The sequence below is a fragment of the Theropithecus gelada genome, chromosome 8 (genome assembly GCF_003255815.1).
Source record: "Theropithecus gelada isolate Dixy chromosome 8, Tgel_1.0, whole genome shotgun sequence".
In the NCBI taxonomy this organism is placed as follows: Eukaryota; Metazoa; Chordata; class Mammalia; order Primates; family Cercopithecidae; genus Theropithecus; species Theropithecus gelada.
The window spans coordinates 41,420,190-41,436,768 of NC_037676.1; the positions used below are offsets into that span (position 1 = coordinate 41,420,190).

General features: G+C 43.8%; 1 protein-coding gene across 4 annotated transcripts in view; it reads right to left on the bottom strand.

Moving 5' to 3' along the window:
- Positions 1–16,579, bottom strand: part of SLC20A2 (solute carrier family 20 member 2) — a 127,758-nt gene that overhangs the window by 21,759 nt on the left and 89,420 nt on the right. For all 4 annotated transcript variants that reach the window (XM_025393304.1, XM_025393303.1, XM_025393302.1 and 1 more), the window contains 2 exons: positions 7,119–7,235; positions 1,531–1,734 (listed from right to left, as the gene is read on the bottom strand). In XM_025393304.1, the coding sequence (XP_025249089.1) occupies positions 1,531–1,734; positions 7,119–7,235 (321 nt within the window). The remainder of the gene's footprint in view (positions 1–1,530; positions 1,735–7,118; positions 7,236–16,579) is intronic.

The following is a 16,579-nucleotide window of genomic DNA, read 5'->3' on the forward strand; positions in this document are numbered from 1 at the left end:
GTGTGAGACAACGTGCCCAGCCCCAGCCTTTCAAATATAAGCAAAGGAAACACTCCCTACTATTTCATGGCACTTATCTCCGGCTGGCTGGGGATGACTTATTAACATATACTTTCTTTTCTATGTTGGCCATAAAGGACATGTAATATGGTTACCACTAAAAATAACAATAATAATAATAATAATAATAATAATAAAGGTGGAAACATACAATAAAAGGGTAAAACTAATAATGTGGTATTTTCAAAACATCTTAAGTTCTGCTAAAAAGTGTCTTCCAGAAATTACTATGGCACTTGGCACTTGTTTTCTGTTTCTAGAAACCAACACAAGGAGAATGTTAAGAAACTCATCTTAGAAAAACTTCATACTTGAGACAAAACCCACTTCATGTAAGGTTGATATTCCAGGTACTTCTGTTTTGGTTTTGTTTTTAGAGACAGGGTCTCAGCTCTGTCACCCAGGCTGGAGTGCAGTGGTGCAATCATAGTTGCACACCAACTCCTGGACTCAAGTGATTCTCCCGCCTCAGCCTCCCAAGCATCTGGGACTACAGGTGTGCACCATCATCCCGGCTAATTTTTTAGGTGCATCTTAAAAGGTCAGTCATGACTGTCAAAGGCAGTATCTGAGATGAGTCAGGCAAAATGAATTCGCCTTCTCTGGGCCACATCTGAGACTGCACCTATGGCAGGCAGGTGCCAGAACCCACCGGGGCTGGCTTTGATGAAGCTGTGCTCCCCTGGTACTGCCACAAACATTGAGAGTCTAAAGGACACAGAATGGTCTGGATGTTTTCTTTTCTTTTCTTTTTTTTTTTTGAGATGGAGTCTCACTCTGTTGCCCAGGCTGGAGTGCAATGGCGCAATCTCGGCTCACTGCAACTTCCGCCTCCCAGGTTCAAGCGATTCTCCTGCCTCAGCCTCCCGAGTAGCAGGGATTACAGGCGCCCACCACCATGCCCAGCTACTTTTTGTATTTTTAGTAGAGATGGAGTTTTACAATGTTGGTCAGGCTGGTCTTGAACTCCTGACCTCAGGTGATCCACCCACCTCGGCCTCCCAGTGTTGGGATTACAGGCATGAGCCACCACCCAGCCAGTCTGGACATTTTCTAAGGTTTCTGTGATTTGATGGTGGGACCACCTCCTTGGTTACAAATTTAGCTTTCTCTTTGCATCTTCCATAGTAAGCTGGGTTAACCGATGTTCAGCAATTTGGTAACTCCTGGGGCATGGAGATCTGCATAAGTAGCTGAGTGGGTGCAGCACAGACATACAGTGTATGGCCCCAGCGCCTCCGGTGAGACTATAAACAGCTCTTGGAAGAAATCACAGGACAAGAGTGAGCCTACTCTGCTGACTGGAATGGTTTCCTGAGGCCTCCCTAGCTTCTGGGTTTTCTCAAATTATAAAACCGAGGGATCCTTTTGTGCATTAAAACCAGATTGCCCATAGCCAGGCCCAGCTGGTCCTCCCCAGGGAACTTCTCTGTGCTGCCATGGAACCAAAGCTCTCCAGGCACATCTTACCGTATGCAGCCCGAGGGTGGCTGCCTGCAGAGGTGCCTTCTGAGGTCCCCGACGTCTCCCCTGCTGCTCCTGTGAGCGGGATGGTGCTGTCATCATTAGCCTTGGCACCTGGTAGCTCTTTAAATACTGGGGACTCTGCTTCCTGAACTTTACTGAGGCTTTCGTCAGATACTCGTGATAAAGCACCTTCTTTTTGTAATTTGCCTAAAAAAACAAAGTCATACCGAACATTCTGGAAGAGAATTCTTATTATTGAAACATGAATATTAAAAAGTGAATCTGTATCTTTATGCTTTAGCACTGATTTTGGAAAAAAACAAAAAAAGTTATAGCTAGATAGAAAAAATGAAGTCGAAACCAGGTATGGTGGCTCATACCTGTAATCCCAGCACTTTGGGAGGCCGAAGCAGGTGGATCACCAGGTCAGGAGTTTGAGACCAGCCTGGACAATATGGTCAAATCCTGTCTCCACTAAAAATATAAAAATTAGCCAGGCATGGTGGCGGGCGCCTGTAATTCCAGCTACTTGGGAGGCTGAGGCAGGAGAATCTCTTAAACCCAGGTGGCAGAGTTTGCAGTGAGCCAGGATTGTGCCACTGCACTCCAGCCTGGGTGACAGAGCGAGACTCTGTCAAAAAAAAAAAAAAAAAAAAAAGAAAAGAAATAGAAAAAGAAAGTCAAAAGTTCAATTAGTTACCTGGAAAACTCTAGCTAGAAAATTCAGCAATTGAGGAAAAGATGGAAATTTAGGGCCTGAGTTATCATATCCAAAAACAACAACAAAAAGGGTTAGCTCCGAATACCACAGTTCCCTCCAGTGCTAATGTTCTGTAAATCTATAGCCACCTAGACTGGCCTTCTGTTTCTTAAACCTCAGAATAAGAAACTTCAATTTCTGAAAAACTACCTTTTTCAGAAAGTCACATAAATAAATAATAAAATATGTGATTTTTTAGACTGGCTTTTTCTACTCAGCATAATGCCTCTGAAATCCATCCATGTTGTTACATGGATCAATAATGTGTTCCTTTTAATTGCTGAGTAGTATTCAAATGTTCAAAGGCACCACAATTTATTTATTCTGTGAATAATGTGGGTTTTTGGAGATTGCATATAAAGGTGCTATAAACATTCATGTGCAGATTTCTGTGTGAATTTAAGTTTTCATTTTTCTAGGGAAGTATCTAGGAGTGGTTAAGAGTATATTTATGGCAAGTATTAGCCATATAAGAAGTTGACAAACAGTTTCCCTGTACCATTTGACATTCTCACCAGCAATGTACAAGGTTCCAGTTGCTCTTCATTCTTGTAAATACTGACAGCATTTAATACTGTCAGTTTCTTTCTCTCTCTTTCTCTCTCTCTCTTTTTCTTTCTCTCTTTCTCTCTCTCTCTCTTTCTCTCTTTCTCGGAATCTTGATCTCGGCTCACTGCAAGCTCCATCCCCCGGGTTCACGCCATTCTCCTGCCTCAGCCTCCCCAGTAGCCGGGACTACAGGCGCCCGCCACCATGCCCGACTAATTTTTTTGTATTTTTAGTAGAGACAGGGTTTCACCACGTTAGCCAGGATGGTCTCGATTTCCTGACCTTGTGATCTGCCTGCCTCGGCCTCCCAAAGTGCTGGGATTATAGGTGTGAGCCACCGCACCCGGCCTTTACTGTCAGTATTTTTAAAAAGCCGTTCAAGTAGGTGGTAGTAGTACCTCGCTGTGATGTGAATTTGTACTTCCCGATGACTAGTGATGTTGAGCACCTTTTCATGGACTCATCTGCTATCCATCTATCTTTTTTTTTTGAGACGGAGTCTCGCTCTGTCACCAGGCTGGAGTGTAGTGGCGCAATCTTGGCTCACTGTAACCTCTGCCTCCCGGGTTCAAGCGATTCTCCTGCCTCAGCCTCCCGAGTAGCTGGGACTATAGGCGCCCGCCACCACACCCGGCTAATTTTTGTATTTTTAGTAGAGACGGGGTTTCACCATGTTGGCCAGGATGGTCTTGATCTCTTGACCTCCTGAACTGCCCGCCTCAGCCTCCCAAAGTGCTGGGATTACAGGCGTGAGCCACCGTGTCTGGTCCCATCTATCTTCTTTGGTAAAGTGTCTATTCAAATATTTTGCTTTTTTTTTTTTTTTTTTGAGATGGAGTTTCACTCTTTTTGCCCAGGCTGGAGTGCACTGGAGTGCACTGGCATGATCTCGGCTCACTGCAACCTCCGCCTCCCAGGTTCAAGTGATTCCCCTGCCTCAGCCTCCTGAGTAGCTAGGATTAGAGGCGCCCACCACCATATCCAATTAATTTTGTATATTTAGTAGAGATGGAGTTTCACCATGTTGGCCAGGCTTGTCTCAAAATCCTGACCTTGTGATCCGCCTGCTTCGGCCTCCCAAAGTGCTGGGATTACAGGCATGAGACATCAAGCCCGGCCTATTTTGCTTTTTTTTTTTTGAGACAGAGTCTTGCTCTGTCACCAGGCTGGAGTGCTGTGGCGCGATCTGGGATCACTGCAACCTCTGATTCCCTGGTTCAAGCGATTCTCCTGGCTCAGTCTCCTGAATAGCTGGGATTACAGGCATGCACCACCATGCCCAGCTAATTTTTGTATTTTTAGTAGAGACGGGGTTTCACCATGTTGGCCAAGATGGTCTCGATCTCCTGACCTTGTGATCCACCTGCCTCAGCCTCCCAAAGTGCTGGGATTACAGGTGTGTGCCACTGTGCCGGGCCTATTTTGCTCATTTTTTAATTGAGTTATTTGTTTTCTAAAATTTCTTTTTATTTTTTGAATGCAAGTCCTTTGTAGGTATGGGATTTGCAAACATTTTCTCCCATTCTATTCACAGTGCTTCTCACAGACCAATAATTTCAAATTTTGATGATGTACAATTTATCAATTTGTCCTTTTTTCCTTTTTTTTTTTTTGAGACGGAGTTTCGCTCTTGTTGCCCAGGGTGGAGTGCAATGGCATGATCTCGCCTCACTGTAACCTCCGCCTCCCGGGTTCAAGCAATTCTCCTGCCTCAGCCTCCCGAGTAACTGGGATTACAGGCATGAGCCACCACACTCAGCTAATTTTGTATTTTTAATAGAGACAGGGTTTCTCCATGTTGGCCAGGCTGGTCTTGAACTCCTGACCTCAGGTGATCTGCCCGCCTTGGCCTCCCAAAGTTCTGGGATTACAGGCGTGAGCCACCGTGCCTGGCCCAACTTGTTCTTTTATAGAACATGTTTTTGGTGTCATATCTAAAATCTCTTTTCTTAACCCAAGGTCACAAAGTTTTCCCTTATATTTTTTTTCCCCTAAAAGTCTTGTTTTTTTTTAAATTTTGTATTTAGATCTATGATGCACTTTAAGCTAATTTTTAAAATAAGGTTTACGTTAAGGTTCTTATTTTGGCATATGGATGTCAAGTGCTCCAAAACCATTTGTTGAAAAGATTGTCCTTTCTCCAGTGAACTGTTTCTGTACCCTTGTCTAAAACCCACTGGCCACATTAGTGTGGGTCTATTTCTAGACTCTATTCTTGTTCCATTCATCTATGTGTTTCTCTCTTCCCGAATTCCACACTGCTTTGTGGCTTCATAACAAGTATTGAAGTCAGGTTAATATGAATCCTCCAACTTTTTTCTTTTCCAAAATTGTTCCAGCTCATCTAGTGTCTTTGACTTACTACATGAACTTTAAAAGCGGCTTGTCTAAATCTACAAAATATCCTGCTGGGATTTCTATTTAAATCGTCTAAAGTCTAGAGATGAATCTGAGAAGAACTGGCATCTCTACTATACTGTCTTCCAATTCAAGAGCATGCTTTGTCTCATGTATTTTGGTCTTCTTCGAAATGTGAATCTCCAAATGCAGATATATCCATACTGAAATGTGACCCTATGGTACATGCTGAGACCAAATGTAAATACTTGTTTTTTGAGAGCTCTGTAAAAAGCATGTGGCTTCAAGGCTTGAAATTCAAATATGGGGAATTGGGAATAGGAAAACAGCCCTGACTGACTTCCTAAGCCATATTCTTCCACTTCTTAAAAACTTTCTTTCCTTTTAATAACATGTGTTTTATTTTTATTGTTTCGTTTTATTATATATATGTTATAATTACTATAACTATAATAATACAATTATTATAGTACTATACAGTAGAGTACTATATTGTATATTATACTATAGTTATTATATAGTATAATGATTATATTATTCCACAGTATAATTATTACAGTACTATAATAATACAATTATTGTTATAGGTTTTATATATAAATATAATACAATGCATATATATATTATTTTGAGATGGAGTCGCGCTGTGTCGCCCAGGCTGGAGTGCAGTGGCTCACTGCAACCTCCGCCTCCTGGTTCAAGCAATTCTCCTGTTTCAGCCTCCTGCGTAGCTGGGACTACAGGCACCTGCCACCAGGGCCCGGCTAATTTTTGTATTTTCAGTAGAGACAGGGATTTATTTATCTTGTTGGTCAGGCTGGTCTCGAACTCCTGACCTCAGGTGATCCACCCAACTTGGCCTCCCAAAGTGCTGGGATTATAGGTGTAAGCCACTATGCCCAGTCAAAATTGCATACAGTTTAAGCACCCAGGTGATGACCTGCTGCAAGTGGGCACACCCTAAAGCCCCTTCCCCGATGAAAACAAAGACATTTTATGTCCCTGATAAGTTCCCGAGCTGCCTTTTCCAACCCCCACCCATCCCAGGCGATCAGTGCTTTCTGTTGCTACAGGAAAATTTTCCCTATTCTTAAATTTAATGGAAAGATCCATAAAACTTTTAAATGAAAATTTATGGAAATGCTATGAAAAATGCCAGCATGCAGAATAGCTACTCTTCTGGATCATGGGCTTCTGCTCGGTATCACGGCTGTGGGATGCCTTCCGCTGTAGGGTCCCCAGCAGTTCATTCTCTCTATTGCTGCGTGGTCGTCCATCCCATGAATTTACTCAATTTGGTTACCCATTTGCCTGCTGACCAACACATGGGTTGTTTCCACTTTGGGCTTTTATGACGAAAAGATTTGTGTACAAGTTTTTTTATGAACACATGTTTTCATTTCTTTGGATAAATAGCTAGGAGTGAAATTACTGGCCCACATGGTAAGTGTAAGGTTAACTTTATAAAGAAACTGCAAACCTAACTTCCAAAGTGGTTGCACCATTTTACATTTCAGCATAAACCTGGGAGAGTTCCAATTATTTCACTTCTTCACCTACATACGGAATGGCGAGAACTTTTTACCCTTAGCCATTCATGTGGGTGGGAAACAAAATCTCCTTGTGGTGTTAATTTGCATTTCTATGAAGGCTAACGTTTTTCCACAGGCTGGCAGAACTGGACTGCACGGTTAACTTTCAGTTACTCATGGCAACTGGGACCTTACTGCCCACCTGGGTTACAACTTATCAAGAAAATGTCTGAGCCAGAAAGCACTCAGGAACCGAGTGACAGAGGATGGGGTATGTTCTGGAATCACCCACACTTCCTCTTCCTCCATTAGTAAGGATCATGGCGTATTACATGTGAGGTTTTGGAAATCAGGAGAATTTCTGTAAATCAGAAGAATCAAAAAGCCCATACCTGTTATTTTCCTCCGCATCCATGGACATACGAAGAGCCACACAAAGAAAGCGAACAGGAGGGCAACACCAAAGGAAATGAGGGCTATGGCCCACATGGGGAGAACCAGGCCGAGCACTGGGAAGGAAAATGAGAAGCAGTGTCATTACGGGAAACTTCTACAAGGTTAGGCCTCAGGGCAGTGGACTTCCCACTCCCCAAATCGAGAATGAATCGCCTGGATTTTGTAGTAAATAAAACTCTCAACCAAAAAAACATGCTGTACTTTTTGGAGTAGAAAGCTGTATGTTGAAGACATCCTATATCTTGCGAATATGTGCTTAAACTAGTTAGTAAGCTAATTATTAAAATTTTACCAACTGGGGGCTGGGTGCTGTAATCCCAGCACTTTGTGAGGCCAAAGTGGGAGGATCACCTGAGGTCAGGAGTTCGAGATCAGCCTGGCCAATATGGTAAAACCCTGTCTCTACAAAAATTCAAAAATTAGCTGGGCATGATGGCGCATGCCTGTAATCCCAGCTACTCAGGAGGCTGAGGCAGAAGAATCGTTTGAACCCAGGAGGGGGAGGTTGCTGTGAGCCAAGATTGCACCACTGCACTCTAGCCTGGGCAACGGAGTGAGACTGCATCTCAAAACAAATAAATAAATAAAATAAAAATAAATAAATAAATAAAATTTTAACAACTGGGCACAAACAGCATATTTAAGTTGGGATGAAATCCATTTACATATTATTTCGATATCTAAATGGCTGCACGCATAAATGCGGCTGAGAGGGGAGTCAGCTGAGATCGGGCATGATGGCTCACACCTGTAATCCCAGCACTCTGGAAGGCTGTGGTAGGGGGATCACCTGAGGTCAGGAGTTCGAGACCAGCCTGACCAACACGGTGAAACCCTATCTCTACTAAAAATATGAAAAATTAGCCGGGTGCAGCGGCAGGCGCCTGTAATCACAGCTACTCAGGAGGCTGAGGCAGGAAAATCGCTTGAACCTGTGAGGCGGAGGTTGCAGTGAACCGAGATCGTGCCATTGCACTCTAGTCTGGGCAATAAGAGTAAAACTCTGTCTCAAAAAAAAGAAAGAAGAAAAAAGAAAGGAGTCAGCTGTCTTCCATCCCGATGCCCACCCCAGCCCAGCCCACCTGCGGCAGGAAGCTGCTGTCTGGACACTGCCTGGCTCCCACAACTGAGGCCTCTCCTAGTTCCTCAGCAGCCAGCAGCCCTACTTTAAACAGACATATGCCCTAGCCACATACACAGAACTTCTTTGAAATCAGTTGAGAAATAAAAGGATTTTTGTTGTTGTTTGTTTATTTTTATTTTTAAGAGACAAGGTCTTGCGATGTTGCCCAGGCTGGTCTCAAACTCCTAGCCTCATGGGATGTTCCTGCTTTGGCCTCCCAAAGAGCTGGGATTACAGGCGTGAGCCACCTGGCCCAAGGAATAAGAGTTTTTTAAAAGGACATTAACCTCAAATTTAACTCTTCTTTGAAGCATCAACTTATGGAATTACAGTGCAGAAAAACTTCACTCAAATCCCATAATGCACACTTAGCAATAATAACATTAGTCAATCCAAGGGTGGACGTGCACATGGTATGAAAACGTCATCTTTTCATAGCACTGTCATATCCCCAGCACTCATCACCCTGAATTTTGTCCATCTGCTGTCAATGGTGACAATAGGCACATTCACACACATATATGCACAACTTAAACACTCATGCTCGTACATAAACTCACTGGAAGATGTGCAAGAATACTCACCACAGCATTATTTGTAATAGCAAGAATTTGCAGAACAACTAATATATGCACCATTATGAAAATGTGAAATAATTATTGTAGACAGTCTTAAGAATTCGCTAAGTCTATATGTACTGATAAGGAAAGAGGCCCAAGATCCAATGAGTGATGCAGGCTAGTTGTATGATATACACATAGCATCATGCAATTTATGTTTGAAAAATAAAACATCCACCTTTCCACATTCCTGCCATATCTGTGAATTTACAGAAAAAGTTCTGGGAAGATACAGTGGTTTCCAATTTCTTTATGGAGAGATGGGAGACTGCAGTGGAAATTTCACTTTTTATTACATATACTTTTATAGTGGTAACTTAAAAAATATATACAACAAGATAAGGATCTGCGAGAATTTACTAAAAAAAAGTAAAAAACAAAATATAAAAAAGAAAAAGAAATAAAAATATATATACAATAAGAATGTCACTTTTGTAAATTGTTAAAAAATTTAATTCAAAGGGGTTAACTATTTAACACTTTGCTCTTAAATAAATTTGCAGTCTTTGTTATATTGTTAACCATTTTATACACACAAAGCAGCACAAAGTTACTCAACTGAAGTACTATTAGGCTGGGCAGGGTGCCTCATGCCTGTAATCCCAGCACTTTGGGAGGCTGAGGTGAGAGGATCACTTGAAGCCAGGAGTTCAAGACCATCCTGAGCAACATAGTGACACCCTGTCTCTACAAAATAAAAATAAAAAGATTAGCTGGGAGTAGTGGTGCATGCCTGTAGTCCCAACTACTTGGAAGGCTGAGGTGGGAGGATTTATTGAGCCCTGGAGTTTGAGGCTGCAGTGAGCTATGATAGCGCCATTGAACTCCAGCCTGGGCAACAGAGTGAGATCCTGCCTCAACAAAACAAAACAAAACAAAAGAAACACACACACACACCCAGAAAAACATACTATTAAACATTTGGGCTGGGCGCGGTGGGTCACACCTGTAATCCCAGCACTTTGGGAGGCCGAGGTGGGTGGATCATGAAGTCAGGAGATCAAGACCATCCTGGCTAACACGGTGAAACCCCATCTCTACTAAAAATACAAAAAAATTAACTGGGCATGGTGGCAGGCACCTGTAGTCCCAGCTACTCAGGAGGCTGAGGCAGGAGAATGGCGTGAACCCAGGGGGCGGAGTTGCAGTGAGCCGAGAGCACGCCACTGCACTCCAGCCTGGGCAACAGAGCAAGATACTGTCTCAGAAGAAAAAAAAATTTTTTTTTTTAATAATTGTAAGAGGTTGTATTAATAGAATAGGTAGTTAATACTATATACAGTCAGAATTAATGTATATAAGTATTAAAAACAAAAATCCAGAATCACCTAGCTCAGTGATAGCGAAGGTCACTGGGGGAGGACAGACACTTAACTGCTCGGCTCCCACCCCCCTGACTACATTGGAGGGCTATGGACTTGGCCCTGCCACGCGGCTGCACTGACACCCAGCAGGCCCCATCCAACGCAGGCTCTGCGCCTGCACCCAAAGCTGAGAGCCGCTTGTGTGACCCCTCGGTTGGTTGCACTGGGCTGTGTCTGGGGCCAAGGCTTCCCAGCGTCTGCTGTCCAGCTTCACGTAGGGGTTCATACACGCGGCAAAGGATTGCACCAAAGCTGGTTCCTGCCAACTCGAATGGTACCTGCTCTTTACCAACCTCAAACTAACAACTGACACCAACACCAATCCCCCACACGGCTTCAAAGCATGGTTCCTGAAGAGGTTTTCCTGCTGCTTCTCTGGTTTTGCTGATGATAAAATTGCTAATTGTGCTACTTTGGCTTAGTGCTACCGTGCCAAACTGATCTACAAGAGGCAAACCCTTCAGACCACAGGGAGAGAGAAGCAATCTGAAATACATATTTCAAAAATGAGTGAACACTTTTGCCATCAGGTCCTATTTTTACCATTCATGCTGAGCCGGGCCCGGAACAGAAGTCAAGAAGGGCTACTTGATGGGCTCCTTCTAGGACCACACCAGGCTCCCAGCAGGGTCACATGGGGTCCCAGATAGTGTCAGGACCAACACCAAAAGGGTGAACCTGAGGTCGGGGGCAAGACTTCTCACCCTGTGCTTAGACTTAAGATAATATCACCTGCCATTTGCACCTTTGCCGTCACACCTGCCTCTACCACGGATGTGGCCTGGGAAATAGCCAGAAAACTCGAAAATCACCTCCCAGTCATGAGAAACTGGCAGAGGAAGCAGGAGAGAAACACATCACCCAGGGGGAGTGGTGGGGAAACAGAGTAACACGTCATGGAGGAGGAAGAAGAGAGAAGGAACTTGGGAAAACAGGGGAAGCTGTTCACAGTAGTAAGAAGGGGAGCAGAATGGGGACAGGATCTTACTGAAGTATTCCAGCAGTTTGGTGATTTAGCAGAGAATCAGATGAGCACAAGGATTTACTTTTAAGGCCTGCATGTGAAAAACATAAACTGACAATTACCTGTGTTACACAGCTCCCAACTGTACTAAGTATATAAAATCCAGTTTTGTGGATAAAAAACAATTCAATACAAAGATTCAGCACAGGACAGCACCTGAATCAATGCACACCCAAGGCAAACGGTTTTTCTCCTAAAAAGTCAAGACTGGCTTCTACACAACAACGTTTTTGACTAAAATACTTTCTATTAAATTGTCTTTCTGGTACGGATCTCAAATTGTTTCCAAACAATCATGCCTTCAGCAGGCAGTAAGACACGGCTGTCATTTCCCCCTGCGGATGGACATAGTGGGGCACAGCCTCAGTGGCTCATGTTCACTCAGCCAAAAGTGGCTGCCAGGAACCAGCACTGGGAGCTCTGGGTCTCCATTCTTGGCTCTAGCCACTAAATGGCCTTTCATGTCAAGCGCCTTTCATTTGCGGAGCAGCAAAGATACGATGAATAGTGATTTAGCTCTAACCTCAAGCATCTTTACAATTCTATTCCACATTCCCAAAAGATGAGATGAATATTCAAGCCATTTAGGGAGAAGTACATAGAACTTTTTATACAAGCTCAGTCTCCATTGTTATTGCCTTGTACTTCTTGTTTTTCACATCTAACACTCATGACTAAGGATCTATAAACAAATAAAACTTATATGGGACCGATAAGGCTTTAGTCCATATCAGTTTCCTTATACCATGACCCATCATCTCCTCCCTACAACCTTCCTTCTCAGTGACTCAATGCACAGATTCTCTGTCTTCATTATATAAATAATCTATACTTAGCGTAAAAATATCAGCAGTACCTACAGAAGTGTATGATGGACAAATATGAACCTTCCTCATCATCCTCCCCTCTTCAACTTATTTCCCAGGGAGACAGTAAGAACTATTTGGTGTGTATCTTTCCAGGCATTTTCTAGGTAGGCACGGACACCGTGTCGAATATTTATTTTTCTCTTTTCCTTTTATTAAACAGAAGCAGAATCCCACTATAAACTATTCTATGCTTTTGTCATATAACAATATACTATGAATATCTTCTCACAGTAAACATTCACACAGAGATTATCTCCTTTGCAGAACTGCTCTAATATCTTGCCTTATAAACTGAGCTTTGTCTTTTGCTCTAGATAGATCAAGATGTTCAAAGCATTAGAGGGGCTACCTATGTAACAGGAATCCTGAAACAACTTAGTTGAGAAAATAAAATTTTAAAAATGTGATTTCCTAATTTGCTCTATAAGAAAAAAAAAATATATATATGTGTGTATATATATATATATATAGAGAGAGAGAGAGAGAGAGAGAGAGACAGAGAGATAGCAGATGGTATCAAGTTTCTTTTTTTGTTTTGTTTTTGAGACAGAGTCTTACTCTATTGCCCAGGCTGGAGTACAGTGGTGCCATCTCGGCTCACTGCAACCTCCACCTCCCAGGTTCAAGTGATTCTCTTGCCTCAGCCTCCCAAGTAGCTGGGATTACAGGCACATGCCACTATGCCAAGTTAATTTTTGTATTTTTAGTAGAGATGGGGTTTCGCCATGTTGGCCAACCTGGTCTCGAACTCCTGACCTCAGATGATCCACCCACCTCAGCCTCCCAAAAGTGCTGGGATTACAGGTGTGAGCCCCGCGCCCGGCCTCTTTTTTTTTTTTTTTTTTTTTTTTTGAGATGGAGTCTTATTCTGTTGCCCAGGCTGGAATGCAGTGGCTCAATCTCCATTCACTGCAGCCTCCATCTCCCAGGTTCAAGCAATTCTCCTGCCTCAGCCTCCCAAGTAGCTGGGATTACAGGAACTCACCACCACACCCAGCTAATTTTGTATTTTTAGTAGAGACGGGGTTTCTCCATATTGGCTAAGCTGGTCTCTAACTCCTGACTTCAGGTGATCCGCCTGCCTCTGCCTCCCACAAATGCTGGGATTACAGGTGTGAGCCACTGAGCCTGGCTGGTACCAACTTTTTCAAACCAGGGTACATTTGCAATAATTTTGAAAATGAGGTGAATTTAAATGACCTTGTTTTGAATCCAGCTCTTGGTAATAACTGGAGACTCTTCTCACCCCAGGGCTTCCCCAATCCAAGACTAGGAATCACTGTAATGACAATTTCTGGCTTCTCCACAACCTGCACTTCACAATCACAGCATGGAAGAAAGAGGCCCTCTGAGTGCAGGGCTCCTTCTCACAAAGCCAACTGGGGGCCTGAGAGGTTTCTGATGTCCTGGTTTCCTAGAAACTGGATCAGAAGCAGCTGCAACTGGAGGAGAAACAGGGGGAGGAGGAAGAGATGGAAGAAGAGGAGGAGGAGGAAGATGAGAAGGAAGAGGAGAAACCAGAGGAGGGGGATAAGGAGAAGAAAGAGGGGGCAAAGAGGGAGGAGAAACAGGAAGAAGAGGAGGAGGACAGGGAAGAGAAGAGATGGAGGAGAAGGAAGAAATAAGGAGGAGGAGGAAGAGATGGAGAAGGAGGAAGAGATGGAAGAGGACAAGATGAAGAGGAGAAGGAGGAAGAGATAGAGGAGGAGGAAGAGGAAGAGATGAAAAAGGAGGAAGATGGAGGAGGAAGAGGAAGAGATGAAGAGGAGGAGTAAGAGATGGAGGAGGAGGAGGAAGAGATAAAGAGGAGGAGGAGGAGGAAGAGATGAAGAGAAGGAGGAAGAGATAGAGGAGGAGGAAGAAGTGATAAAGAGGAAGAGGAGGAGGAAGAGATGAAGAGGAGGAGAAGGAAGAGATGGAGGAGGAGGAAGAGATGAAGAGGAGGAGGAGAGGGAAGAGATAAAGAGGAGGAGACAGAGATGGAAGAGCAGAAGGAGGAAAAGATGGAGGAGGGGGAGGAAGAGATGAAGAGAAAGAAGAGATGAAGAAGAGGAGGGGGAGGAGGAGGAGAGGAAGGAGGAGGGAGAAGAGGAGGGGAAGGAGGAGGAGGGGGAGGAGATGGGGGAGGAAGAGGATGGGGAGGAAGCCGCAGAGGCAGGGGCAGGCATGTCTCAGGTACAGACATGCTCTGGGGAAGTCAGGAACCAGGTCTGGTTAAGTTGGGAATTCCTTTGCTGGTGGAAAAGAGTGAGCAAAGGTTGGGTTAGGGTTAGAACTTTTGGGAGTACCCATTACATTAGAACGGTAATGAGGAAGTCATGTTTCTGCTAAGAGACGTGCCTAGAGCAGCGGTTCTCAAACTGTAACGTGCTTCCAAATCATTGAGGCTCCCCTATGAAACCACAGGGCACTGGGCTGCATTCAGTGGGTTCAGGGCTGGGCCTCAGAATCTGCATTTTGACAAGTTCCTGCATGCTGTTGCTGGCTAGGGACCACACATTGCCTTAGAAGGTGCTTTACCAGAGGCTTAACTGGGTGACCTGCTTTGACTGTTCAAAGGGGCGTGCCATGAACTTTAGCATTCACTGTTTAAGCACTGAACAAAACCAGACCCCACACAACTGAAGACTTTTTCATTAAAAATGAAGCTTAGGCTTGTATCCAACCCAAGTAAGCATTTTATTTCCTAAAGTTATTTTTTAGTCCTTGCAAGTCATTTTTTAAGAACAAAAAGGCAAAGACAATTTTTTAAAAGTGCGAACTTAGTCTCTGAAGTGTAAGAATGACTTTTGAGAAAAGTCATGTCAAATGTAACACAAATCAAACTAAGTAACCCTAAGACATAATCAACTTCACAATAACTAAGAGTAGAGAAGCAGAGGAAATCAAAACAAAACACCAAAAACACGAACCAGGACACCACGGCTATTGATGACACAGCTGGACTCGCAGAGATACCCCACATGAGGAAACAGTATGTAATGAAAGTCTACATTGAAGGGCAAAAGACCTTCAAGGCTTACATAAAAATAAGATTTTGACTCACTCACTGGACATTCTAGAAACATTCCCCAGGAATCAAAATATTAGCAAAGTCCTTTTTTGACTCATTGGAGGAACAAAATGGTGGGACCTTCAGAGCCATGACCTTCTTCTCCTCTAGGCAAGCCCCTTGAAAAACTTCCAGTAAGAATTTTTCCATACAAAGATGTGTGGAAAAACAGAAAGACAGGATGACTCAGGAATTTCTGGCAAGTTAAGGCCAAAAGACTGGGTTAGGTTAATTATGACTGAGGGTAACAAAATAGCCTCCAACAGGCACGGTTGGCCTTCTCCGTCCGTGGTTCAGCAGATACTGCCGGCCAACTTAAGGGACTTGAATATACATGGATTTTAGTATCTTTATTTATTTTTTTTGAGACGGAGTCTCCCAGGCTGGAGTGCAGTGGTGTGATCTCAGCTCACTGCAAGCTCCGCCTCCTGGGTTCACGCCATTCTCCTGCCTCAGCCTCCCAAGTAGCTGGGACTACAGGCGCCTGCCACCGTGCCTGGCTAATTTTTTGTATTTTTAGTAGAGACGGGGTTTCACCATGTTAGCAACGATGGTCTCGATCTCCTGACCTCGTGATCCACCCGCCTTGGCCTCCCAAAGTGCTGGGATTACAGGCGTGAGCCACCATGCCCAGCTGGATTTTGGTATCTGTGGAGGTCCTAGGGCCAATCTCCAAGGAGAGGGAGGGACAATGACTGTATGAAGCACTGATGATGTGCTGGGCCCTGTGCCAGGTACCCCGCCTCCATTATCTCAGGGGTATAGTGTCCCTTGATTGGAGGTGCCACTCCTGGCCTTACTTTATAATCAGGAATAAGACTTAGGGAGGGGAGGGATGTCACATTCCTGACAGAACAGTCACCCAACTACAGAACCTAACGCTAACTTTAGGACTGGGAATACTGCTTGTGCTTCGAGGGAATAATGAACTTCAAGATCCTTATAAAGACTTTTTTTTTTTTTTTTGAGACAGGGCCTCGCTCTGTTTTCTGGCTTGAGTGCAGGACCACAATCATAGTTCATGACAGCCTTTACTCCCTTATATAGATTTTACAATTTTTATTATTATTCTTGTTATTTTTGTAGAGATGGGGTCTTGCTATGTTGCCAAGGCTGGTCTTGAACACCTGGCCTCAAGTGATGCTCCCTCCTCAGCCTTCTTAAGTGCTGGAATTACAGGTGTTAACCACCATGACCAGCCCAGATTTTTAATATTCCTAATTAAGAAGGTGGCTGCTTCTTCACACTAACTAGTATATTAAATATATACAAAAATAGCTGGGCATGGTGACTCACGCCTATAATCCCAGCACTTTGGGAGGCCGAGATGGGCGGATCACCTGAG